General features: G+C 42.3%; 1 protein-coding gene across 6 annotated transcripts in view; it reads right to left on the reverse strand.

Moving 5' to 3' along the window:
- Positions 1-23,200, reverse strand: part of FHOD3 (formin homology 2 domain containing 3) — a 639,020-nt gene that overhangs the window by 99,889 nt on the left and 515,931 nt on the right. For 5 of the 6 annotated variants that reach the window (XM_074988019.1, XM_074988015.1, XM_074988014.1 and 2 more), the window contains 4 exons: positions 20,798-20,848; positions 15,937-16,151; positions 10,760-11,065; positions 443-1,332 (listed from right to left, as the gene is read on the reverse strand). In XM_074988019.1, the coding sequence (XP_074844120.1) occupies positions 443-1,332; positions 10,760-11,065; positions 15,937-16,151; positions 20,798-20,848 (1,462 nt within the window). The remainder of the gene's footprint in view (positions 1-442; positions 1,333-10,759; positions 11,066-15,936; positions 16,152-20,797; positions 20,849-23,200) is intronic. The other variant, XM_074988017.1, reaches the window with a different exon arrangement.

Genomic DNA, 23,200 nt, shown 5'->3' on the forward strand with positions numbered 1-23,200 from the left:
ATTATTAACATTTCCCTTGCTTACTGGGCTCTTAAGAGACATTTAGGGGTAAATGAGAGCTAAATAACAGCACAGAACACTGAGACACAGGACTGGTGGCTGTAAAGAAACTTTAAGGGAGTATGAAAAACTTGGCCACACCCATGATAAGTGGTCATCTGGCTAGCTAACATCGTGCTGGATTACAGAGTCTGCTGACTGAAGCAGTTCCAGATTAGAGAGGTTCAACCTGTCTATTGTTTTGGGTTGAGCTCTTACAGTGAGCTCATAGAATGTCTGTCTCTCTAGCATACTTAACCTATGTCCACAAATATAGAACACATATAAAACAATTTGGTTAATTTCTTTTGCTTTTTTCAAGTTTATAAGCAGAAAATATTATCTAAATTAATCTAAAATAAACTCAAAATTAGTTAAAACTAAAAAAAAAAAATAGAAATACCTTTGTGACGGGCAGTTCCTTGGATTTAGACTCAAAGAGGTGTTCCAGTTTGGAAGTGTCCACCTTAATGGGTTCCAGTTTCGACCACAGGAATTCTTTACAGCGTTTGTTATTTTTACACTGCCACTCAAATGGCCGTACCTCATTCCAAAACAGACGGATGGTCTTCTTCTTCTTCGTGAATGCTGGCTGACCCCTAGGAACCTGGGGTGACCCTAAACCCTGAGGAGTGCTGAACAGTGGAGGAGGAGCCAATAAATTACCCGAGGGTGGAGGTGGACATCCAAAGAGTGGCGGAGGAGGTGGAGGAGGCAAACCCAAAAAGGCAGGTGGAGGCGGGGGAGGGGGCATTAGGGAGTCCCCAGGACCCATATCAAAGTCCAACACATCTACATCATCCTCATCCCCCAAGTCTGTAAAATCCATATCTTTGATTTTAAGTTCCCTAGGATTAGCCATGAGCTGATCCCAAATGTAGTCAGATTCCTTCTTGGGCTGTGCTGGTGTTTTCTCAGGGACCTTTTCATCGAGCTCACCCTCAGGCAATACGGTCCCCTTGGCCAGCTCACCACTGTTGAATTTTTCTGCAAAGGCCTTCACGCTGCCTTGGTTGTCCAGATTTCCAATCTCCATCTTTTTGACACTTTCATCTTTGGCTTGCTTGCTGGCCTGCAGGATAGAGATCCTACTGGCTAGGCTGGTGATTGATTCATCACTTTCCTCCGTCTTCTTCTTCTCCTCCTCCTCCTTCTCCTCCAACTCTTTCTCCTCTTCATCCTTGGGCTTCTTATTATGGGCATACAACATATCCAGCATGAACCGTTTGTTGTTGAGAATGTTGCTGCACTGCTCATTCACACAAGCATCTTGAATGGTCTGTGACCACGGACCTGTAATCACACAAACAAAGATAACGAACAGAAAAACATCAGGGTGTCAGGAATTCTAAAAATAGCACTAGAAATGTCTTTGGTGATGCATATACAGTTAAAGGGTAAAGGGCCTGTCTGCACAAAAACCAAACGTTCAGCAAGCTGTGCTGTTACTCTGTCTCAAGTTGATTGTCCACTGCCAGCATGCACTGTGTATTAGTGCACTTTGATGTACACCATTTTCAAATGGCAGCAGATCACAGTGCGCTAGGGAATGGTTAGCATGGCATCAGCAGATTCTACACACACTGACAGTGTGCAGATGATTTTTACACTGTGCAGGGTAGAGTCACGCTTCAGGTTGTGCTGAACTAAATATTTAGGTAGATAAGGCTAAAGTTTCAGAAAATATTTGGAAATGACATATCAGCAACAGCACAGATCTACAACCTGATTCTGCAAGTCGGTATTGCTCTGCGAAGAGCGTAACAGCTATTCAAGTAGTGTAAGCTGAAGGTGAAAGTGCTCAGAACACCTCAGGAGGTACTCAGTGAATCTAAAGACACAGGCCAAACTGCTTCTTTGAGGTCCTCTTTTAATTAGATACAGCAAAAATAATGGGCTACAGGTTGATAATTGCTCACTGAGGGATTCTGGCCCATGTTATTTTACTGGACAACTAAATGGTCAGATTCTTTGACAGCCCATCAGTCCAAAGGCCACAGAAGGAGGGATGGCACTTGCCACTGTTTCCAAAGTCTACAAACTTTCTGCTCTGGCCTAGGAGCAGAAGTTGGAGGATTAAAACCCTATCAGAAGGGCTGTTTCTGTGGGATTTTTGACATGGCTCGAAACAGCTGTTACTCTAGCTGTTTCCACTTGATTTTGAGGCCAACAGAGTTTGGATATCCATCCACCGTACTCTGAAGCACCACTGGCTAGGGGAAAGCAGCTTTAAACTGTGGCTACTCTCAGCGCAGAACCTGAATGTGTTTGCCATACTCACTGGGGTGACATCCGGGATCCCTGGCAGAGTGCATTGTGCATACAGAGTAAAATTTCAAAAGCACCTGAGTAACTTAAAAGTCAAAGTCACATTTTCAAAAATTAATAATGCAGTTAGGCTCCCAAGTCACTTGGGTGTTTTTGAAAATGTTATCTGCTGAACAAAATTACTGACCCACATTTAAACTGCAATGAAATTGAAATATAGTGACCTCTGCCCACCTTTCAGCCAGATATAGCAATACATAGTGCACACTAGGGTGTACAAGTTGCAAAATTAACTAGGGACATCATCATAAATAATTAAAACCAAACAATGATAAAAATAGATAATCAAGTAGATTGTAGGATGTATTTGCTTCTGACATTTAATACCTCTTAACATCTTCCCCAACCTGTGTGGGATTCGGTGTACAAAGTATGTCCAAAATATATCAGATCTCCTTTTATTAAAGGGCTTTGAATGAGATCTGCCTTATTTCACCTCCAGTATATTTTCTAATTAAAATGGATGATGTAAATAGTTCTTCAGTACTTACCATTATTTGGGTTTTGGATCTTTCTTTTCCCTTCTTACACATGTAATTCTAATCTAACTTTTTATATCAAAATTTAGTTTATATTTTACTCCTGCCTTCTTCTCTTTACTGGTATAACTTTTTAAAGTTCTCTTCCTGCATTTAATCTTGAATTTCACATTTATATTCATTTCTCCTTCTACTGTTCTGTCTTCTCCTTGTTCATGATTTTTATGTTAGCACTTTAACATCTTATTTTCTTTCTGTAATACTAAGGCCCTTCCTTCTGCTCTGGGCACTCTCTTCCTTGGCATTCTCAGTGGCCACATCAACACTATGGGCAAGAAACTCAACCCCCAAACTGGTCTAGCTGAATCATTTGTTAAAATTAAATATAAGTTAATTGGGGTTTAAAAATTCACTATGCCTAGGGAGCAGACTTCCAGCCTAGGAATTCTAGCCTGGATTTCTAATGTTGAATAGTTTATGGCCCTGTCCATATTAGCCCTTACTTGCATTTGAAGTATTACTAAAAAATACTCATCTTACATAGAAATGATTTTGGACCTGGATGCATGAAGTTCTTGTCTTTCTTCACTTTGTACTTTCCTGAACACTTAATCTCTTCCTTGCCTCATTTTTTTCTTTGAGACATATATGGCAATTTCCTGGAAAATCTTTGGGAGACCTAATGTATTAAGCTTATACATCATTTTGGGCCAAGGACTATATGCAGTTCTCTGGAGGAGAGTGACCACAGCTCTTCCAGGAGGTAAGAATAATGGGAAGCAATTAGGCAAATTCACTCCGTTTGTAACTCTCCAGAGAGCTACCACGAGATGGAGAGGCTCACACATCCTAATTCAGACTGTATACTCCAGAGGCCACCAGACAAAGGAAAGTATTTTGTGGTTAGAAAGCTTGACATTAAACTGACTGAAGACTTTGTTCCTGATCCCACAAAGAGACAGGACTTCTGTCCAAGTCGGGCCCCAATCATTCTTATAGAGGACTGGAAGGACTTTGGCCTACTGAGACCCCATAAGATGGATAGGTGAGCTCTGCCAAGCAGTTAGCATGGATATAGGAACTTCTATTGTTTTCATAAGTTTTCTCTGTAACGTTTTTACCTTAAGATTAAATTTGCTTGCTCATAAAGGAGTGTTGTGGTAACTTATAACCGTCTGCAACTGTGCTGCTCATAAGCATGCATGGAAAAAGCACAGGGCAGATGCTGACCTGATTAAGCAGTCTGGTTTGCTCAGGGTTACCAGAGTGTAGGTAAGGAACTGTGAAGCCTGCTCAGGAGGGCAAGAAATGCAGGTTTCCACCCAAATCAGGAGATGGCTGAGGAGCTGGGAGTCTATCGTAGGTACCCTCACGGGACTACAGAGAAGGAATAGAGGGGCAGTTGCCCCAATCTGTTACATCTTTTACTCATCCCTTTACCTCAACACCCCATCTACAGGATTGCTCCCTCACTTCTTCTCACTCCGAGATGTGCTACTTGATTTTTCTGAGGTTGCCTCCCAAGAAAATCTGACCTCCTCCAGACTCTCCACCTCCCTTTCACTATGGACTTCACAAAGACCAGTTTCTCCATCAGATTCAACTGCCTGAAGACATCAGAACTGCTCAAGATTTCCCACAAAATGCTACAGGATTTAGTCCCTCTCCAGAATCTCACCTCCTGTGTCTCCCTAGATTTGATTCCTTCCAATATTACTCACTCGAAATTCTCCAGTAGTGGCTTTACCCCTATTTTAATCTCTCAAAATCTATTCAGTCCTCAACACTCCACAAGATTATCCATGTAAAGCCTCCTGCTGCTGCTGCTGCTGCTGCCACTACTGTACAGATTCCTTCCCTCTGTTCCTTCACACTACTACTCCTGGCTGCTGCACTGCAATGCTACTTCGTAGCAGGGGGACTGGAAGAAGGATATCTCAATGTATTCAAAGCTAAAGGAGGAGGAGCCAAAAACCAAGCACTTCCTTTCCTTGTCCCTGCTGTGTCTGGGCAGGCACCGCAATGTATGCAGTGAATGACACCTTCTTTCCTGGAATCTGAGAACTGCCTGAGAAAGCACAAAAAGCCTAGGGATGCAAAAATAACTCATGCAGACTGAGGACTCTGCATGATGTTGACTTCTGCATTTGCTCCCTTACCAACTAAATGGCAAACTTTCATAATTCACAACACATTGCGTATTTCAAACCAATGAGCCTTTACTATACTGCTAAAGCTTATCAACTTTAAAAAAGTTGGTATTTTATTCAGCTATGGTACAGTCGCCAAATGATAACATAGAAGAGTATGAGATATAGATGGAGTGTGTCAAAAAGTTAACGTTAATTATGATGGAAACAGCCGGGATTAAACTCTGCTGAGTTAGCTCCTCCTTTATGTTTGCATTATGCCACAGTGTAGTGAGCAGCGTTCCCTCTAATTTTTATCGTCCCTAGGCAGAATAAATTTTGTCATGTGCACCAAAGCATATGCAAATGTGCACCAGTATAGAAACACATGCTGCCGGCTGTGGGCACCTTAATCTCTCCTCAGTGGCTGCTCGAGCGCTCATCTTACAGGGTGAGCTCACCAGGGGTGAGAACCATGGTCCATTTCAGAATCTATGCCATTTTCAATGAGCACCATCTGAGTAATCGGTAACCCTGACAGTCTGAACATCTTGGCTGCAAGGAGGGAAGGAAGCAGAGAATAATCCACATCCCCTGTCTAGTCCCAGCCTTTCATCAACTACTCTGAGGCTATGTCTACACTAGAGAGTTTTGTTGACAAAACCTATGGAGCGCCCACATTACAAAGGCATTCTGGCTACTGTAAATCAACAGATCGCAGCACTTCTGTTGATAGTGTTCTGCTGTTCCCCCATGAGGCAGAATGCCTCTCTCAATAGATCTCTGTCAACAGAAAGCCAGTGTGGATGGTCTGGAGGGTCATCTGTTGAAAGAAAAGTCCTCTATGGTGCCAGGCAGCTACCCTGGGGGACGCCCTGTCCACAGCAAGCAGAGCTCTATGGTCTCTGCTTCTGGACATTCTGCAGGACAAGCTGCAGGAAAACTGCAGAAAGCTGAGAGAATGGAAGCAGCCCAGGGTTAGGGTTAGGGCTGTCTGTCCCCTCGCCCTCGGAGCCACTCCAGAAAGCAGAGCTCGGTGAGATGGCAGAGAGCCAGAACCCTCAGGACCCCACCAGGCCATTCCAGGGAGCAGGCTGAGGGGACAAAATGTAAGGCTCCCTCCTGCACCGGGTCCAAGATCCAGGACTTCCTAGACGTGGCACGAGGAACACACCCTCCTTAACCCCTTGGCCAAGAGGAGGAATGCACCTGCCTACACCTTCCACCCTGCGCACACCATGAAGCAGGTGTCGGCAAAAGTCAAAGAACTGCAGTGGGGTACAGACAGGCTTGTGATGCAAGGAGCAGATCAGGGTCAGGGCCGGCTACCTGTCCATAGTATGAGGAGCTGCACGAGCTCCCAGGGGGTTATGAAACCTACCCCTCACCTGCCCCGTGGACACTGTGGAAGAGGCTATCCCTCTGCAGCCAGAGCCCAAGGAGGAGGAGGACCAGGTGCACCCCAAGACCCAACCCCCAGCAGAGGAAGAGGTGGACACAGGGTCTGAGGCCAGCAGCAGCACCCTGGTCATCACCCTGGACTTGGGCTCTTCCAGCCAGGCCAGCTCCAGGGCACCCCCGGAGCTGAATGACGGTCCCTCTGGTAAGTACCCCACGGATCACAAACCCCAAGGCATGGGGAGCAGGTGCAGACAGGGTGTGCTGCGAGCATCACAAGGCTGTTTTGGCTGGGGCTTTCAGCTGCTGTCCAAGCATGTGGAACTATGTGCAAGGCAGTGTGTCCCACCCAGACCCAGAAGACAGCCCCCAGGCATGGCTGTCAGCCTGCTGCCAGCCTCACGGGAAGCTAGAGAAGCCCCAGGCCCTGGGGCAGGGAGGGGCTGTCAGCCCTTGTCATGGCTGGAAGTGCTTGCCATATATACACTGACCTGACTCCAGACATATCAAAGAGTGCAACTCCTGGCACACGGGCATGCCCACAAGTGAGACTCAGCACCCCCACCTGCAGACACTACTGTGAGTCACACGTCTGTGAGGGGGCCCTGGGGAAGGGCAGGCTGCAGCTGGCTCACCTGCCACACATGCAGGGGACCCCTCTGTGGCTGGAAATCCTCCCCCCCAGCCACTAGCTTGTCAAGGAGGCGGGGCCTGCAATGGTCAGCCCAGAGTTCCCGTGCAGCAGGGCCCATTGTGGAGGCTCACATGCCTACCCATCTCCAGTCCCAAGCCCCCTTCCCCACTGGACATAGTTCACTGTTCTTTCACACTGTAAATAGTTTTTTATTACAAGGTTTATTTTCAGACAGTTTATCTTGGTTCTATGTTGGGGAGGGGTCAGGGAGAAGTGAGTGGTTGATGGGAGGGGTTGTGGTGGGGATGGGGTAGGGCTGCAGGCCTGAGGCTCCCCACTGGCAGTGCACTGGGGAGGGTCACTGGGGGCCATGGGTGAAGCTTCCCTTTGGGCCTCACAGATCTGCAGCCCATACCTAGGGGCTTGGTGAATGCAAGCTGTTCCTGGTTGCTTGTTGCCACAGCTAACATCCACCCCCATGCCCTGAGAGGAAGGCCTCCCCTTTCCACTCCACAATGTTGTGGAGGGCACAACACACTGCCACAACTTGGGGGATGTTGTGCTCCCCCCATATCCCGATGGGTGAGGAGGCACCTGAAGCATGCCTTCAGGTGGCTGAAGGCACGCTCAGCCTGCATCCATGCCTGGTCAAGTTGAGCATTAAACAGTTCTTAGCTAGGGTCCATCTACCCAGTGTAGGGCTTCATAAGCCATGGCATGAGGGGGTAGGCAACTTCCCTCACATTTCACAGTTGCATGTGCACATCCCCAACCAGCAGCTCCCAGTGGGGGACGAAGGCAACCACCGCCATCCTCCCACTCAGGCCAGAGCTGTGGCACACCCATGCATCATGTGCTTGGCCTGACTACCTGACATACACGTCAAGGAACTGTCCATGGTGGTTGACCAGGATCTGCAGCATGATGGAGAAATATCTTTTGTGGTTGATATACTTGGCCATGCTGTGGTCCAGGGCACGGATAGGTTGTAGGTCCTGTCAATATCCCTGCAGCAGTTGGGGAACCCCAGGGCCATGACGGCATCCACATCTGCCAGAGACCCTCTGCAGCAGGAGTGTGTTGATGGTTGTCACAGACCTGCAGGGGAGGAGACCAAACACACATCAAGGACTGAGGGAGGGAGCCCCAGAGCCCCGGGAAGGGGTACCCATCCACCTCCCGTCACCTCCAACCCAAGCTCCCTGGGATCTCCCTGGGTCTGGCCACTCCCCTGGCTGCAGGTCTATGTGAGGGTGGGGTGGCATGGTCCCCTGGAAATGGGGCTTCTCCCTCACTTTGCACCCCCCATCCCTAGTCCCCAAGGGCCCCAAGAGTGCCTTACCTGCATGAAGATGGCCCCAGTGGTGGACTTTCTCACACCAATCTGGTTTCTGGCAGAGTGGTAGTTGTCGGGGGTGGCCAGCTTCCATAGGGCGATTACCCACTTCTCCAAAGGGAAGGTGGGCCATATTCAGATGTCCTATCTCCTGAGGGGGCGTGTGAGCACATGTGGGTTCATGCAGCAACAAGGGCACGCTCTTCAAAGGTGGTGTCTGGGTCATCCTCCCTGGGGACGACGAGGACGATGGTCATGATGAGATTCAGCAGAAGCTGAAGCATCTCTGGGTGGGGCCAGTGCAAACCTAAGGGCTGCTCTGGCACCATGGCTATGGGGAAAGCGCTGTGTCTCTCTCAGAAAGCATATGAGTCTTGCTGTAGCAGCTGTGCTGTCCCTCGTGGAGGTTGGCAAGCCTCAGCACGGACAGGGAACGGGCATGGTGGGGTATGTACCTTTAATGGTATGCTTCACCGGAGCTTCCAGAAGGGATTGATGGCCACACGACCCTGTCAGAAATGTTCCAGGGGGCCATTCTGCTGAAAGAGTGGCTGAGCAGTCATGTTGCCCTCTATCGACAGAGTGGATCAAAAGAACGATCTGCTTTTTTGTCTGGCCTCAATCTGTCGACAGAAGTTTTGTGAGAATATATCTTATGACAGTAACTTCTGTTGACAGATCACTCTAGTATAGACATAGCCTGAAATGGAGACTCTAGAAGCCTTAAACTGGTAGAGGAAGATGGTAGGGGGAAGAAGGAGGAAGTGAGTGTGAGTTTTTATGATGTATCTCCTACGCTTGTCTCCTCACAACCCAACTAAGCCATAGCGCTGTAGGTGTAAAGGAAGCATCCAGTCCTAGAAGCTACTTTCCATTATCACATAACCTCTATTGACCTGAAAAAGAAAGGAGCCATACTTATGAGATGACTGTCCTTGAAACTGACTCTGCCCTTCTCAGGTGGAATAGCTGTCTCAAATAGATAGTTTGTTGGGACTAATTCATCAACTTTGAGGTTTATATTTTGACACAAACAATTATCTATCCATCTTCTTCAAGGGTATAATGGTATTCAGAGAGCCATATACCAGCTTGGACCAATGACATCAAGGGGACGTCTACGCACTGAAGAAAAGAATAGGTGACCCTTCATTAGTAAAGCAATTGTGAATCTATAGCATTTTAGTAACATGCTCCTCTTAAAAGGAGATGGGGTTTGCCACCACCAGCAATATAAAAATCAATACTGGATTTTTTAAAAGATATCTACTAGTTCAAAAAGAACTGTTTGGGGGAAATTGTGTGCCTTGAGTTACACATGCAGTCAGACTAATTGATCACAGTGGTCCCTTTTGGCCCTGGAATCTATGGTTAAAAAAAAAATAAACTTCTGAAGGCTGGCTATGATTTCAAACAATTCCTATTTTATCAGGAAAGTATGACTATATACTTCACATGTTACCATATTTAATTTATTTTAACGTCTAAAATATTCTACTTAGAACAATGCAGTCCACGTCAGTGCCCCAGTGAGATTTAGAAGCCACTTTAACCATATTACAGCTATTCATTCCAGAATAAACAACTGCATAAGAATCAAATTACTAAAGGCCAAACTCTGCCATTTAGTCATCAGCATAGGCTGCTGGCCGTGTGAAGAAAGACCTCAAAGAGGGAATTCTAGGTGGCACAACCCTTCTCCACCACTCAAGCAGAGGCAGAGGGTGCATGTGCAGAGTGTGACATCACTTAAATGTGCTAGGAGGTTCACCCAGCCATTACTGTTGGCTACTGGGGAAGTGTTCCTTTTAATACAATGCTCTCCTGATGTCTTCTCCACCCAAAACACGGTCAGGTAGTTCTAGTTCTACAGCAGAAACTTCAAAACAACATCTCCCTGAATTTCTGATACTTGATCAAGACAGGAAATATGGACAAAAAGAATGAAGAGCAGAGAACCACTTCTCCTAAGCTCCTGTAGTATAAACCTTATGGTTACCAGTCATGATAGAGAAGAGCACGAAGACAGGCATTCACATTCTCAGAAACTAACTTAAGCATCTCTTACCATTGTTCTACCACTGGAATATCTGACTGAATTCACTGCAAGCATTGCAGCCTATTGACAGGATCAGTCTTTAACAAACGAATAAATTAATTATTGAAGGAAAAATTGGTCTTGTTGAGAGGGAAATCTCATATTACTGTTTCTTCTGCCACTCTGCGCACACAAACCCCACTGAAGTCAACTGAGTTCCACACAGAGAGCAGCTATGGATTTGGGCCATAACGGAAAAAATACTAAAGAGGGATAGGTTTAAAAGGTTGTTCATTGACTAGCTTTACACCAAAGAACCTGATTTAACATGTTATTTGTGGAAAAGCCTTCATTTATTGAAAATGAACTTCACGTTACCAGTTTCATTGTCACTGGTTAACTTCTCCTCTCTTTCTTCCCTCTCTAAAGTGCTGCTTGCTGAGGATATGCTGGATGCAGAACAGTTGTCTTTTTCATTCACTTCCTCATTCTGTCTTTCTTTTTCACTGAGTATTGCACTTTCTTCTGGCTCTCGCTCAGGACCTTGCTCCACCTCACTTTCTGGTCTCAACTCCGTAGCCTCTACTTCCTGTGGTGACTCCGTTCCCTGCTCAGCCTCTGCCTCAGTTTCCTGTTCTGGTTCTGTCTCTGGCTCAGGCTCTGGGTCAGGTTCACTGGCACTCACTGGTGGAGAGAATAATGGAGAAAAAAATTCACTTAACAACAATTTCTCTTGGTCATTTAGACTCACCCAGCCAAATGAGTGAGATGTGAAAAATTTATGAGTGTTTTGCCCATGGAGAGTCTAGGTTTTGAGCGAGAGACTGCTGATTATTGTGTGCAGACAGAACCAAACATGGATGCAACTTGGCAAGTGTTGCTTGATTTATGTTGGCTTACAATATGAACCTAAATCCATAATGCTTTACAGATAGTTCATCAGAAGATTGGCCATTGTGGTCACAGAAAGAGTCAAGCCATCAGAAAATCAGCACACAGCCTGAGCTATGAGGAATGAGTTAAACAAAAAAATAAGTAGAGAGTGCTTTGTAGTTGAATCCTCTTGGTTTTCTGAAGGAATTTTTATGGTGACTTCTTTTACACCTGATGTGGAGTGCTTCAACAAAAAGATACAAACATTAGTTTTATATGCACAATAAATGGCAGAGTCTGGAAATGACAGTGTCATACAAATTTGGCTGACAGAAAGCATATGTTTTTCATGCACATTTACTTCAGAATAGCCACATCAAAACTGAACTGAGCTTCCAACGGCTTGGCAGATGGCATAAATTTAGCTTCCAATTGGATGGCATATGGCATAAATTTAGCTTGTAATTGGTTGGCAGATGGCATACATTGTTGATGGTGAACTTGGTTTCCTCCTTCTTGCTTTACCACTGACACAGTGAAATTAAGTCATTCACCTAAACCAGCAGATTTTACATGCAAGAATTTTTTTTATGTGGTGAAGACACTGGAAAGCATCCATACATATTCACATCAAGCAGCCCACTACTCTTGGCAAACCAAAATGGCCATGCAAAAGTGTTGAAAATGTACATGCATATTGGGTCTGCACAGTTTGTGCATCACCTGTGTATTAGATCTTCTGCAAGATGGTTGCACTACAATAGCTTATTCAAATTAGTTTCTTTCCCTTGTTGCTTACTTTTCATTTACAATATTGCAAGACACACTTCAGGCCCCCTGGGGATTTCTGGACTCAGCTATGTATGAATGACATTCCGAGAACTAAAGAGATTAGAATTCAGTTGACCCTTTGGGTGATACAGTGTAACAAGGAAGCACAACCTGAAAGTTTCCGTCCTTTAGAGAGTAGGTAAATGGATTTAGCCTGAGAAAACATACGTCCAGAACAACACCCAAAGCCTAGGGTAACCACTACCTCTTTTCAAGACAATCCCGAAGTACAATACTCCTGAGATACAACCTGAAATTTCCTTAAGAAGTCAGGCTGTGTCACACTGAACTAACACAATCCTGAGATATATGAGACAATTTAAGAATCTTCCACTTTGTAATAATAACTGATTATACCATATACAGAGTCTGCTGTCATCAGCTAGCCCTCAAACGACTGGCACATGGACAGAACTTTTGACCTTTCTCTCTTTGATGACTGAAAAGTTGTTCCCTGTTGACTGAAAGAAACAGTCCAACATTTGCCCAGATCTGGCTTTATTTATGATATCATGGTCAGGTGGCTCCATCAAAGATGTTAATTTAACAGGAGAAAGCATTGGGAACATCTGATAAATATTTAGGAGAGGAAAAACTAAAGAGAAAGTAGCTTAGAATACATTTTTACGCATTACATTTGCACTAATAATAGTCCCCATGTAACAGATGGAAGTGTTACATTACAACAAGCCTATATATATAAGTGTAAATAGCAATATACCATCTCGGAGTATGTTATTTATCTTCTTCCTAGTTCAGGGAGTGCCTTGTATTCTGCCCTTTCTAATGCTATGGCACAGCACAGCATTGCCAGAACAAAAGATGGAAGTGCTCTTACTCAAACACTTTGATGGTGTCTCTTCAGCTTCTCACATAATGTCAAATGATCTGAGAGGTACCAAAACAATGTAATCAATACTATAAATCCACCAACACCTCTGGCAATGAAATTCAAAAATATGAAACATTCAACAACAGAGAGAATAAAAATATTGAGCTCCCCATACAACTGTCTCTTGTATTTGCACTCTAAGGGCCATATTGATATTGGAGAGCATATATGCTGATGTGCTAAACTTCTTTCCCCACAGATATCTATTTGGTGATCTATGTGAAATGAATTGTTGGTTTCAGTTCAGCATCTACTGGATCCATTTACCTTTTAGAAAAACCACCATGACAATTGGCACACTGGTTGGCAGGCACACTACGAAGACCAAGACTTTAATCTTCTGATCCCTTTAAGTGAGCCCTCCATATACGTGTTGAAGCATGCTGGTGGGCATGGGGAAGCATGCATTGTCACAAAAATAGCATTGTGCTTATAATTATGCTTGTGACTTGATGGTTTTGGTTCCAAGAGGAAAGAATTTGATTTAAATTTGGGCTAATGGCAGAAAAGTAGATTTTCCTTAAGTACTGGTGGGACATTGCCAATTTTATCGGAGCACTTATCATGTTTTCATCTCAGCAAGATTCATTTTGTGTGTGTGTGTGTGTGTGTGTAAATCTTGCTGAGAATGAGTTGAATTTACTAGAATTTTTGGAATGGTATTGGCAGCCTTTAAATGACCACCCCCTTCTATTAAAATTCGATTTCATTTAATTTTTACAATTAAAACCAAGTGAATAAGTTACTTTCTTTAAATCAATGGGAGTTATGGTTGGATGTACCAGCAGGAAGGAAGCTAAAGAGGTTTTCAGATCTGGTTATTGTTTCTGCTGAAAATTCAACAATACAAGTCTAACACAGGCAAAAAGAAAAGTGAAACACTTCCAGAGTAGTGAACACTGGGGACTTGCAGGGCTCTCTGGAAGTCATGAAACCCCACTATAGGTACTATCTCATTCCAATACAGCTGCGGTAAGTTCTGGGCAGCAGGTGTTCAGATTTACATTGTTGCTGCCGATGATGACGAAAGAGCAATCCGTGTTGTATGTTTCCAAAGCAGAAGTAAAGAAGATGATTTCCTAAAACCTAAACATTGTTAGCTGTACCTGCAGGCTCAACATAATTCAACTTAACTGTAGTGTATAAGATTGTTAGTGTACACCGTCCTACTTTCTGCCACCTATCCTAAGTGTATGTCTAACCTTAGCAACACGAGTCTCACTATAACACACAGACCTCATTCTCTACTGGTGTCTCCTCTCTCTTCAATCTACTCAAACGCCTTTCCCTGTTCATTAAGAAACAGCAAGGGATGTTTGCTGCCCTGCCTTGCTTCCCAATGCTGCTTTCCTGAGGACTGAAGACCTGAGAAAATAGTCCTTTCTGAGGCAAAAATCCCACTGAAGTACACACATTTCAGGGCCCCTATTCTGATACTACCCTAGCTACCTAAAGAACGCCTGGACTTGCCTCCTGCCAAAAGTTGCCTGCTACTGCCCTGCCCATGTGCTATAGGCCTGCTGTTGCTTTGGCCAGTTCCAGGAACTATCTTTTTGGCTGCCCCATGTACCTGTTTTTTGTTAGCTGTTTCACGTCAGATGCCCTGTGCACCTGCTGCCTGTCTGATGAGAGATTCTCAATTGTCCAACGGCCTGGAGTTGCTCTCTGCACATATTCTAAACACATGCTCCATTTTATAATGTCATTGTTAAAATGCTTCCAGGGGAAATATGTTTAAATAATCATCGTAAAAGAGACACTTCTTCCTTACCCAGTCGTGAAACCCTAATGGTGGAAAAATCTAGCTCATTTGCTCTAACAGCAACAATGGACTTGAAGAACTGTGATTTAAAATATTTTGAAAGAAACATTCCAGCTAAATAGCCATATTTTATAAGCAGTTATTCCAGAGAGATTTGTGCGGGCTCTAGTATTCAAAGAAATTGCTAGTGTAATAAAGAAATCATGTAAACTCTAAATAAGCTTGACTTGAGATTTAATGCTATGAGAGTAAATATACCCAAAGTTGGAGTGTAACATCAGTATCTTCTTTCATAGTTGTATTGTTTTACAGCAGGCTTCACAGCTATGATACCCAATAAAACCAAGCAGTGCACATTATAGAAGCATTAATTACCAAGAGCATGTAGCAGGGAATCAAATCAAAGAAAAGAAAATTATAGCAATAATTTATCCGCAACATGCACTGAGGCTCCCAATGTTAATGCAGAGTCACGTGGCAAGAATATACATCTCTGTAAGTTTGGGGGCTTTGGAGAAAGGGACACATGATGCAAGTGGTGGAATGATGTGCATGCATAATAGCACTAGGCACCAATAAATTACATGCCAATAAATAAACCACATAACATACTAAATTCTACTCTCCTTCTTCCTAATTGCATTTGGTCCCCATGACTAGTTTTGCTTCAACTTTAAGTTTTTTTGTGTGCATTAAAAATAACAAAATAATTTCCCTTAAATTCAATATTTCTTCTGTTTGCCAGATTCAGCCTGCACTATGCTGGAAGGTTGTTAAAATCCTGGCATTCAGCATCTGTATTTCTTTCAGAGAACTCACATAAGCAAAATGTGTTGGCAGGAGCAATGTTGTTTTAGTATTCAGTAACTACTGATATACCAGGAACATGATGCTAAAATAAGATCTTCTGTATGTTGCATTTTCTAATTATTTTGTTTTAGTAACAGGCAGTAATAACTATACACAATAACAAAAATGAATTACAAATATTGCTAGTATAAATAGCTCAGAAGGCAGTTAAAAAAGCAAGAAAAAAATTTCACACAGACAGCACAGAGCAAGGTGTCAAATAAAGACCCCTGAAATAAATCTTGGCACCTCGAGCTTACATTCTCGATTTCATGCACAAAAACTCACTAAACAGAGAGGTGCAATGATGAAAGTAGCACTTTTCTCCCCATCCTCCCTTGCACTCACCTTCAGAGGGCTGAGGTGTCCCACGAGGTGTCACAGGGGTTTTCAGATCCTCCTGGGACTCTATAGATGCTGGGCTGATGCACTTGGGAATAGGAGAGGATGGCGCCGAAGGAGAGCTCAAGTTCAAAGACAGCTCACTTCTGCCACGGCATACACTCCGACTTTTCAGCTCCTTCTCATACTCCTCAGCTGCCAACTTCTCCAAGTATTTGTATCTGAAAGTCAAATTCCAAAGGGTTTCCGTAAAGAAAGAAGAGCCAGTGGTTGATGCTTGTTTATGGATGAAGCACCTGCAGAGAATGAGCTGCCTTCCTGACACAGGGGAGAAAGTGCTAAACTGACTGCTGGGTCAGTCTGCCAGGAAATGTGCACCCAAGTACAAGGCATTAACCAAAAAAATGTGAAGATGTTCATGACAAAACAAAAATGGTAACATTAAACAACCCTTAGAGATTGTATCCTGTCTACACAGTTCTGCCTCCCTGTTTTTGAAAGCATTCTCCTATCTTGCCCCCCCCCCAAAAAAAATAAACCACTGAAAAACCCTAACCCCCCTGAACTGATTGGAATAGCCAAAATCCTAGATTTGCTGCAGGGAGTGGGAAATGTGGTTCAATCCAACAGACGAAAGCAGCTCTCCCTGAAAATAATACCAATAATAAATGTTTGGATTGAGGACTATCTAAGGCTCTGAACCTGCTTCTATTTGCTCGAAGAGCAATACACTGGAATTCACTTTGTTCTTTCCAGAGTCTACAATGGAAACTTTTCTCTTTTTTTTATTCTAAAAAATTTCTCTGTCGGACTCAGACATCCAATAGCTTGGACCTGACGTCACATATAGTTTATTCATCAAAGTCAGTTTAAAAGAACAAAGATACATCTGTTTTGCATTTTAGGCAGGCAGAACTCACTAACTGTTTATTAAGACCAGCTACCAATCATATTCTTCATACTGAGCTTTATACATTTGGACCAAAATAACTTTGGACTATGTGCCTCTTCCAGATGTCTGCTAATTTTATCCACCATTATTTGCTCAGGAATATATTTACGAATACAGCTGTAGCATGAGCCTAACTCTGTGCTACCCACAAGTGAACTGTTAAACAGGTTAATCAAGACTGCTCCCTATGTCCCTGAAAGACTATGTGGTGATCCTCCAATAACCCACTGCTGTAAACACATCATAACAAGGAACACCCCATTCCCCAGTCCTGCCTCACTCAAGGCAGAATTACTGTACACGTGTATATTAAATTCAGCAAGGACAAGAAAATCAGACATACATGGTAACAAACATGCCTAGTGTTTACAGTAATCATGCACATTTACAAGTGTAACTATACAGCACATAACGATGTTTTTGAAGAGCACTTCTTGTGCTTGCTGATGCAAGTTGCATTATTATAAACCACAATAATGAAGAACAAACTCATTTTCTTTTATTCCTCTGGAGGTATAGGCATGCTTTCAACTGAGATTTTGCAAGAAAAGGAACCCCTACAGACTTCAGATGAAAATATAACAAGCCACATACTTGTATGGTTATAAAATAAGATCTGTTTACAGTTCTAGCATGAAGCCAATTCTAAAGAATGGTTTTTTTTTCCAAAAGAAGAGAAAGCCCTTCACAAACATTATCATAGTGTTTTGTTACATAGTTAACGAAATCAGCTCTCATTTTAACCACAGTCAGTCAGGTATTCTGCCTTCCCGTTCCCTACAAACTGGGCAGATGGAGCTCTGGACTCATAAAGACACAGTGAAATAGATTGTTTAGCTAAACCAGGTACCGAACAGCTGGTTGCACTGAAGCTTTCTGCAATATGCTAATTTACTACAGAAATTATTTGGACTGACCCCCCTCCCCAGCCCCACCCCGCAATATGGGTAACTACAATATTTTATTGCCCTCTGTTTTCTTTTAGCTGTTTTCACATTATAGCTTTTGTGGTATTTTGTGCTGCAGAATTAAATTTGCCAGGAAAATAGCAGCCTGTCCACATACACAACTGTATCTATTCACAATCTAAAAACTGAATCACATAGCAGTAGCTCTCACATGCATTGGCACTGCAAGTTACCCTGATCTACAGGATTATACAAGAAACTGAAGACAGAGAATATTCAGATTTAAGACTCAGGTCGATACTGGATAACTCAGGACCTTAGTGAGGGTTTCAAAGGTGCTTTTTACTAACAGGCAACAAGTATGAGTCTTGATCACAAGTTGTTTCCATTTCACACGTGTTCAGTGAGTGATGTTAAATGAGTGGGTGGTTTCAATTCAGTTCCCAGTGAGCAGGTATCTACATAAAAAAAACCCACCATCATATAAGATGCCTTGTTAACAGACTTATGAAGACCAAGGTCTGAATATATATAAAGAATGAATAACTGTCTCTCTGCTAAGTGAGGATCCTCCAGTCCATGGCTAAAGTACTGCTGCCATAATACATGATTCTATGTTCCCCTGGATTGGCATAACATGCAGTGCCAGTGCATATGTGGAACCCTGTTCTGCGACTAAAAGGCAGAAATCCCCCCAGGCTGTCAGTTTGGTAAAGCTTCATAAGCAAAAAAATTCATTTACTCTGTTTATGAGAATAAAAATGTAATTGAAAGTTCTCTAGATCTGTGAGCAGTGCCCTGGGAATTGTATGTAACCCTCTGCATCAGCAAAGTCAACAGCTATATGGTGGGATAAGAACAAGAACTGTTTCCATTTGAACTCTAAACATCTAGGAAAGGTTCTGGGAGGGTTCCTTTGCAAGGACCTTTTAAAACTATCATTGCCAACCATCCGCCATCAAACACAATACTACATGAAAATAATGTTGCTGACTCACACCTGCAAATCAAAGGAAATACAGAGTTACACTTCCTCATTCAGGTTCTGATCCAAAGCCCACTGACGTCAATGGGAAACTTTGCACCGACATTAATCAGCTCTGGCTCAGGGCACAAATTAGCCTAGGTGCTGCACATGGAGGTTCATATAATATGTGCTATTACCAGTACTTGCCAATACTGAGTGCTGGCACCTTGGCAGACCTAGCTGCGGTATTGCTTGGGGGCATGGGGAGCCATCTGAGTACCAGCTTCATTTCTTACCTTTTTCTTTTTTAACAAAAAAACAAACAAACAAACAAAAAGCACTGGCTATTATAATACTGCTCCAAGAATCTGGACAAACTTACACAAAGATTTTAACATGGCTTTTGTTATAATGTATGATATAGGTTTGCAAAAATAGCCCATAAAAGTACACTGTCAGAGCATGTCTGATGCAAAGGAATTTATTTAAAAAATTAGATAATGCCAATGCAATGAATGACTGATTACTGATCTCTGTTGTAGGATCTTCCTCCATAATTTGCATAGTACTGAGAAGGAATGTTTCTTTCCTCTTCATGAGAAGGAACTAAAACTTAGCTTCTCATTTCAAGATGCATATACATCAAGATGTATTGCTAATGATTGGTAAAATTGGCCCAGATGGCAAAGCAATGATGCCCTGCTGGTGAACATTTCCAAAAAATACCCCAGCTTACTTTAGTACTTTCCATTACAACTTGAAAATGTTGGAGGACTCACTTCTAATTTGTTTCAAATCTAGCTGACCAGCAGGATTGCTATAGCTTTTACCCAGCTAGGATGAGTATTTGGTATTTATGTGGTCAGATGTGTTTCATTTCACAAGGTGCTTTAAATGGCTGCATTTTTGGCTGTAAAGAGGAAGGAAAGCACATCAGCTTATGTTTGAATTTAGAAATGTCACAATCATTTTTAATAGTGGCCATCTTAACCACAGTAGAATTGCTGCTTGGTCAGGCTCTATGTCTGAAGGAGGAAATTGCCTCCCATATGATCAGTTTTATTGCTAGACAGAAATTCACCAGTTGGATGATTTCTAGGACTCCCTTCACATTAAAGCAATTAAATACAATTTGTAAAGGTTCCATGGGCTACTTTTTCTAGTATTCTTCCAATGGCAAGGATGCAGCATATGCTATGCAAAACAGAATTGTAGCTCTTGATTTTTTTCTGTTATCTACTTAGCAACATAGACATTTTGCAGATGAAAACAGGAATTCCATTTAATCTTTAATAACAACTATTGAAAACAGAGGTTGAACTGCTACAAGACAATTTATTATTTGAACGCTCCTTGAATTCCTTCTTTCATAGGCATAAGAACCTAATTTCTTACTAAAGATTTCTTAACTTTTCTGGTTGGCAATCTTTTAATTGGAGTACAATTTTGTTGCAATTCCCATTATATTTATTATGAATGAGTAAAAAAGTTAACTATCCTAACCATGTTAAGTTTATATAATTTATTTTTGTGGTTTGAGTGGTTCTGAGAAAATACTTGATACTGAAGAATAAGGCTGTGTGAGGAATGGAGGAATGCAATTTTTTTTGTTGTTTGCTAGCCTATTTTCTTTGCTGTTGATAGTAATAAAGTGTGCACTGTCTCATGACCATATAACTGCCGTTCACGACATCCCCTGAAAAGTCATACCCATTGGTTGAGAAACACTGATTTAAATGAACTATAACCATACTAATATTTTGGCAAATTTCTGGTGCAAATCTAATTCTAGCTATTATTTCCCAAATCAACAGATAAAAGTTATGCCAATCAACCAATACCATGCATACCATTCCTGCTAAACTTTTATTTATTCGTATGCCCATGACTGGACTCACTTCTCAGTTAGTGAAACCACAACATTCTTATAAGCTTCTTTTTAAACACAATTATCACTTGCATGCCTGGTTAAAAGTGTACTTAGACAGCCACAAGCCACACAATAATGGACATAGTAAGCAAGAAGAAAAAGATACAAACCTCTCTTCTCTTGCTTGTCTTAGTTCCTCTCTTTTGTCTAAATAATCACGGCTAAAGTTGCAATAAATTGCAGAGGAAATAAAGGAATAAGAAGGAACAGGAATAAGGAAGGTAACAGATAAACAGTAAGAGAACCAAACAGCTAATACCGAGACTATTAAGGGTAATGAAGGTTGACTATCTTCATTGAAAACATTTGTGTCTGCTCTCTGAATGAAAGTGGAAAAGGGTGGATATGTGTTCATATGTATATACAGTATATATCACCATTGTACCAAATATGTAGAGTGGGGAAGGATACTAAGCTTAGAATAAAAATAGGCAACTTTGAATTATAGCTTTAAAAGCCCAAAATAGAATTTCTGGCACATAATTCTATGTTTGCCTATTATTTTTCATGGCCCTGACTTCTGGAAAAGTTGCAAGTCCTTAAATGTCACAGCTTACATCTGTCCTCACATTTCTGCTGTTCTTTCTCCTATAGTTCCTCTTACTCTCTCCTCCTACAACTGCCCAAGTAACTCTTTTCTTTCACTGTTGCCAGATCAATTTTACCTGACACTTGGCGTAGTGCAGTTACTGGGTGTGATTTTTATTCCTGAAATGTTCTTTATTTTATTTGCAGCATGTTTATCTCACAGGGTTATATAAGAAGTGCAGAGGTTAGAAATCCTCTTTGAACAACTAGAACATCGAGCCCACACCCCGATGAAGCAAGATCAATCCCTATAGTCCATTTAACAGAGTTATGTCAAGTGTTTAGACAAAACTGATGGGACTTTCATCACTTCAGATTATTTCTGAACCTGTAAGACCTCAGTGCCAGGAAGTTTTCAAAAAATCTGTTACTTACTGACTACATCCCTTTATTCCTTGTTATAGACTGTGTATCAAATGAAATTACTTACCATCCATGGTGTATGCACTAAACAACTGAACACAGTTACAATATCCCTTCCCTTGTATTCACATACAGAAGTTACCCTTAAAACCTTCGTAAATTTGTACAAATAGATAAAAATACTTAAATATTTTCTTCTCCTCTAGACCAGTGTTTCATAAACATTTTGAGACCATGGAACACCAAACAATACATTTTTATGCAAAACAGCTATGAAAATTTTCTTCAAAAACACTGTCAGACCAAAAAAAAAAAACAAAACAAAACCCAAAGCAACATAAACAGCAAAACCAAAATGAAATAGTTTAATCAGGTATCATAGCAATGAAGAAGTAACATTGTATGTGGTTTTAATAATAAAAAAAAATACCATCAGTGATACCAAAAAAGTGTCAGACACTCACAGCACATCTGTGAGTTGTTCACAGAACACCAGTGTTCCATGGAACATAGTTTAAGAAACACTGATCTAGACCTTCCTTAAAAAAGGGTGAGTCCCTTCCGGGAGAAAGAAACTGATCTTGCTGCCCTTCAATCCTACTGTTAAGGCCCTACCCCAAATGAGCACTCAGAGCAGACTGTGAAGATCTTCCTACTATGATACTTCATTTCTGAAATGCTTTGATAAAATAGTCAATAATGCTGGCATTCATCACCGGCTTTGGAATAAGCACCCTTAGAAATGAAAGATGCAGTGCATATCTTACAACTGATGTTTCAGTCTCTTTGAAACTCAAGGCATCATCAATCTGTTTGTTACAGATTGGTTCACAGGCTCTACATATTTTTTTTTGGTAACCATAGCAGCTAAGAGGTTAATGTTAAAAACAATAGTTGAAATTCTGGAGAAAACTGAGGGTATTTGTACACTGCAATTAAAAACCTGCGGGTTTCCCATTCTAACTGACTCAAGCTTGCAAGGTGCAGGCTAAGATCCTGTTTACTTGCAGTGTAAATACTGGAGTTTGGGCTGGGGCCTAGGCTCTGGAACCTTGTGGGGGATGGTCCTGGAGCTCAGGCTGCACCCCAATTCCAAATGTCTTTACTGCAATTAAACAGTCCCTTAGCCCGAATCCTGCAAGCCCACGCCAACTGGCATGGGCCACTAATGGACATCTAACCACAGTGTAAACATTCCTGAGAGGCTTCTCCATTCACCCCAGGCTACTCCTCTACCTACACCCTTCCCCACCTCGGAAGCATGTGTCCTAGGCTATGTATAGATTACAGTGATTTGTAAACAGAAGTTTTTGTCAGAAGATCTCTTCTGACAAAACTTCCGTTGTTAGATTGTGGCCATACTGGCACGGGGATTCATTTACTGTTGACAGAATGCATTGGGAGTCTGGACACTCCACACAAAATGCCAGTTTGCATGGGTACCCAAAGAAGTTATTTAGTTATCTCAACCTTCGTTTTAGCTAACTGAAAAATTTTAATGGCAACCATTGTATTTAGGAACTCAGGCTGCCCAGCACCTCACAGGATTATAGTCTTGATTT

The sequence above is a fragment of the Carettochelys insculpta genome, chromosome 2 (assembly GCF_033958435.1).
Source record: "Carettochelys insculpta isolate YL-2023 chromosome 2, ASM3395843v1, whole genome shotgun sequence".
Lineage (NCBI taxonomy): Eukaryota > Metazoa > Chordata > Testudines > Carettochelyidae > Carettochelys > Carettochelys insculpta.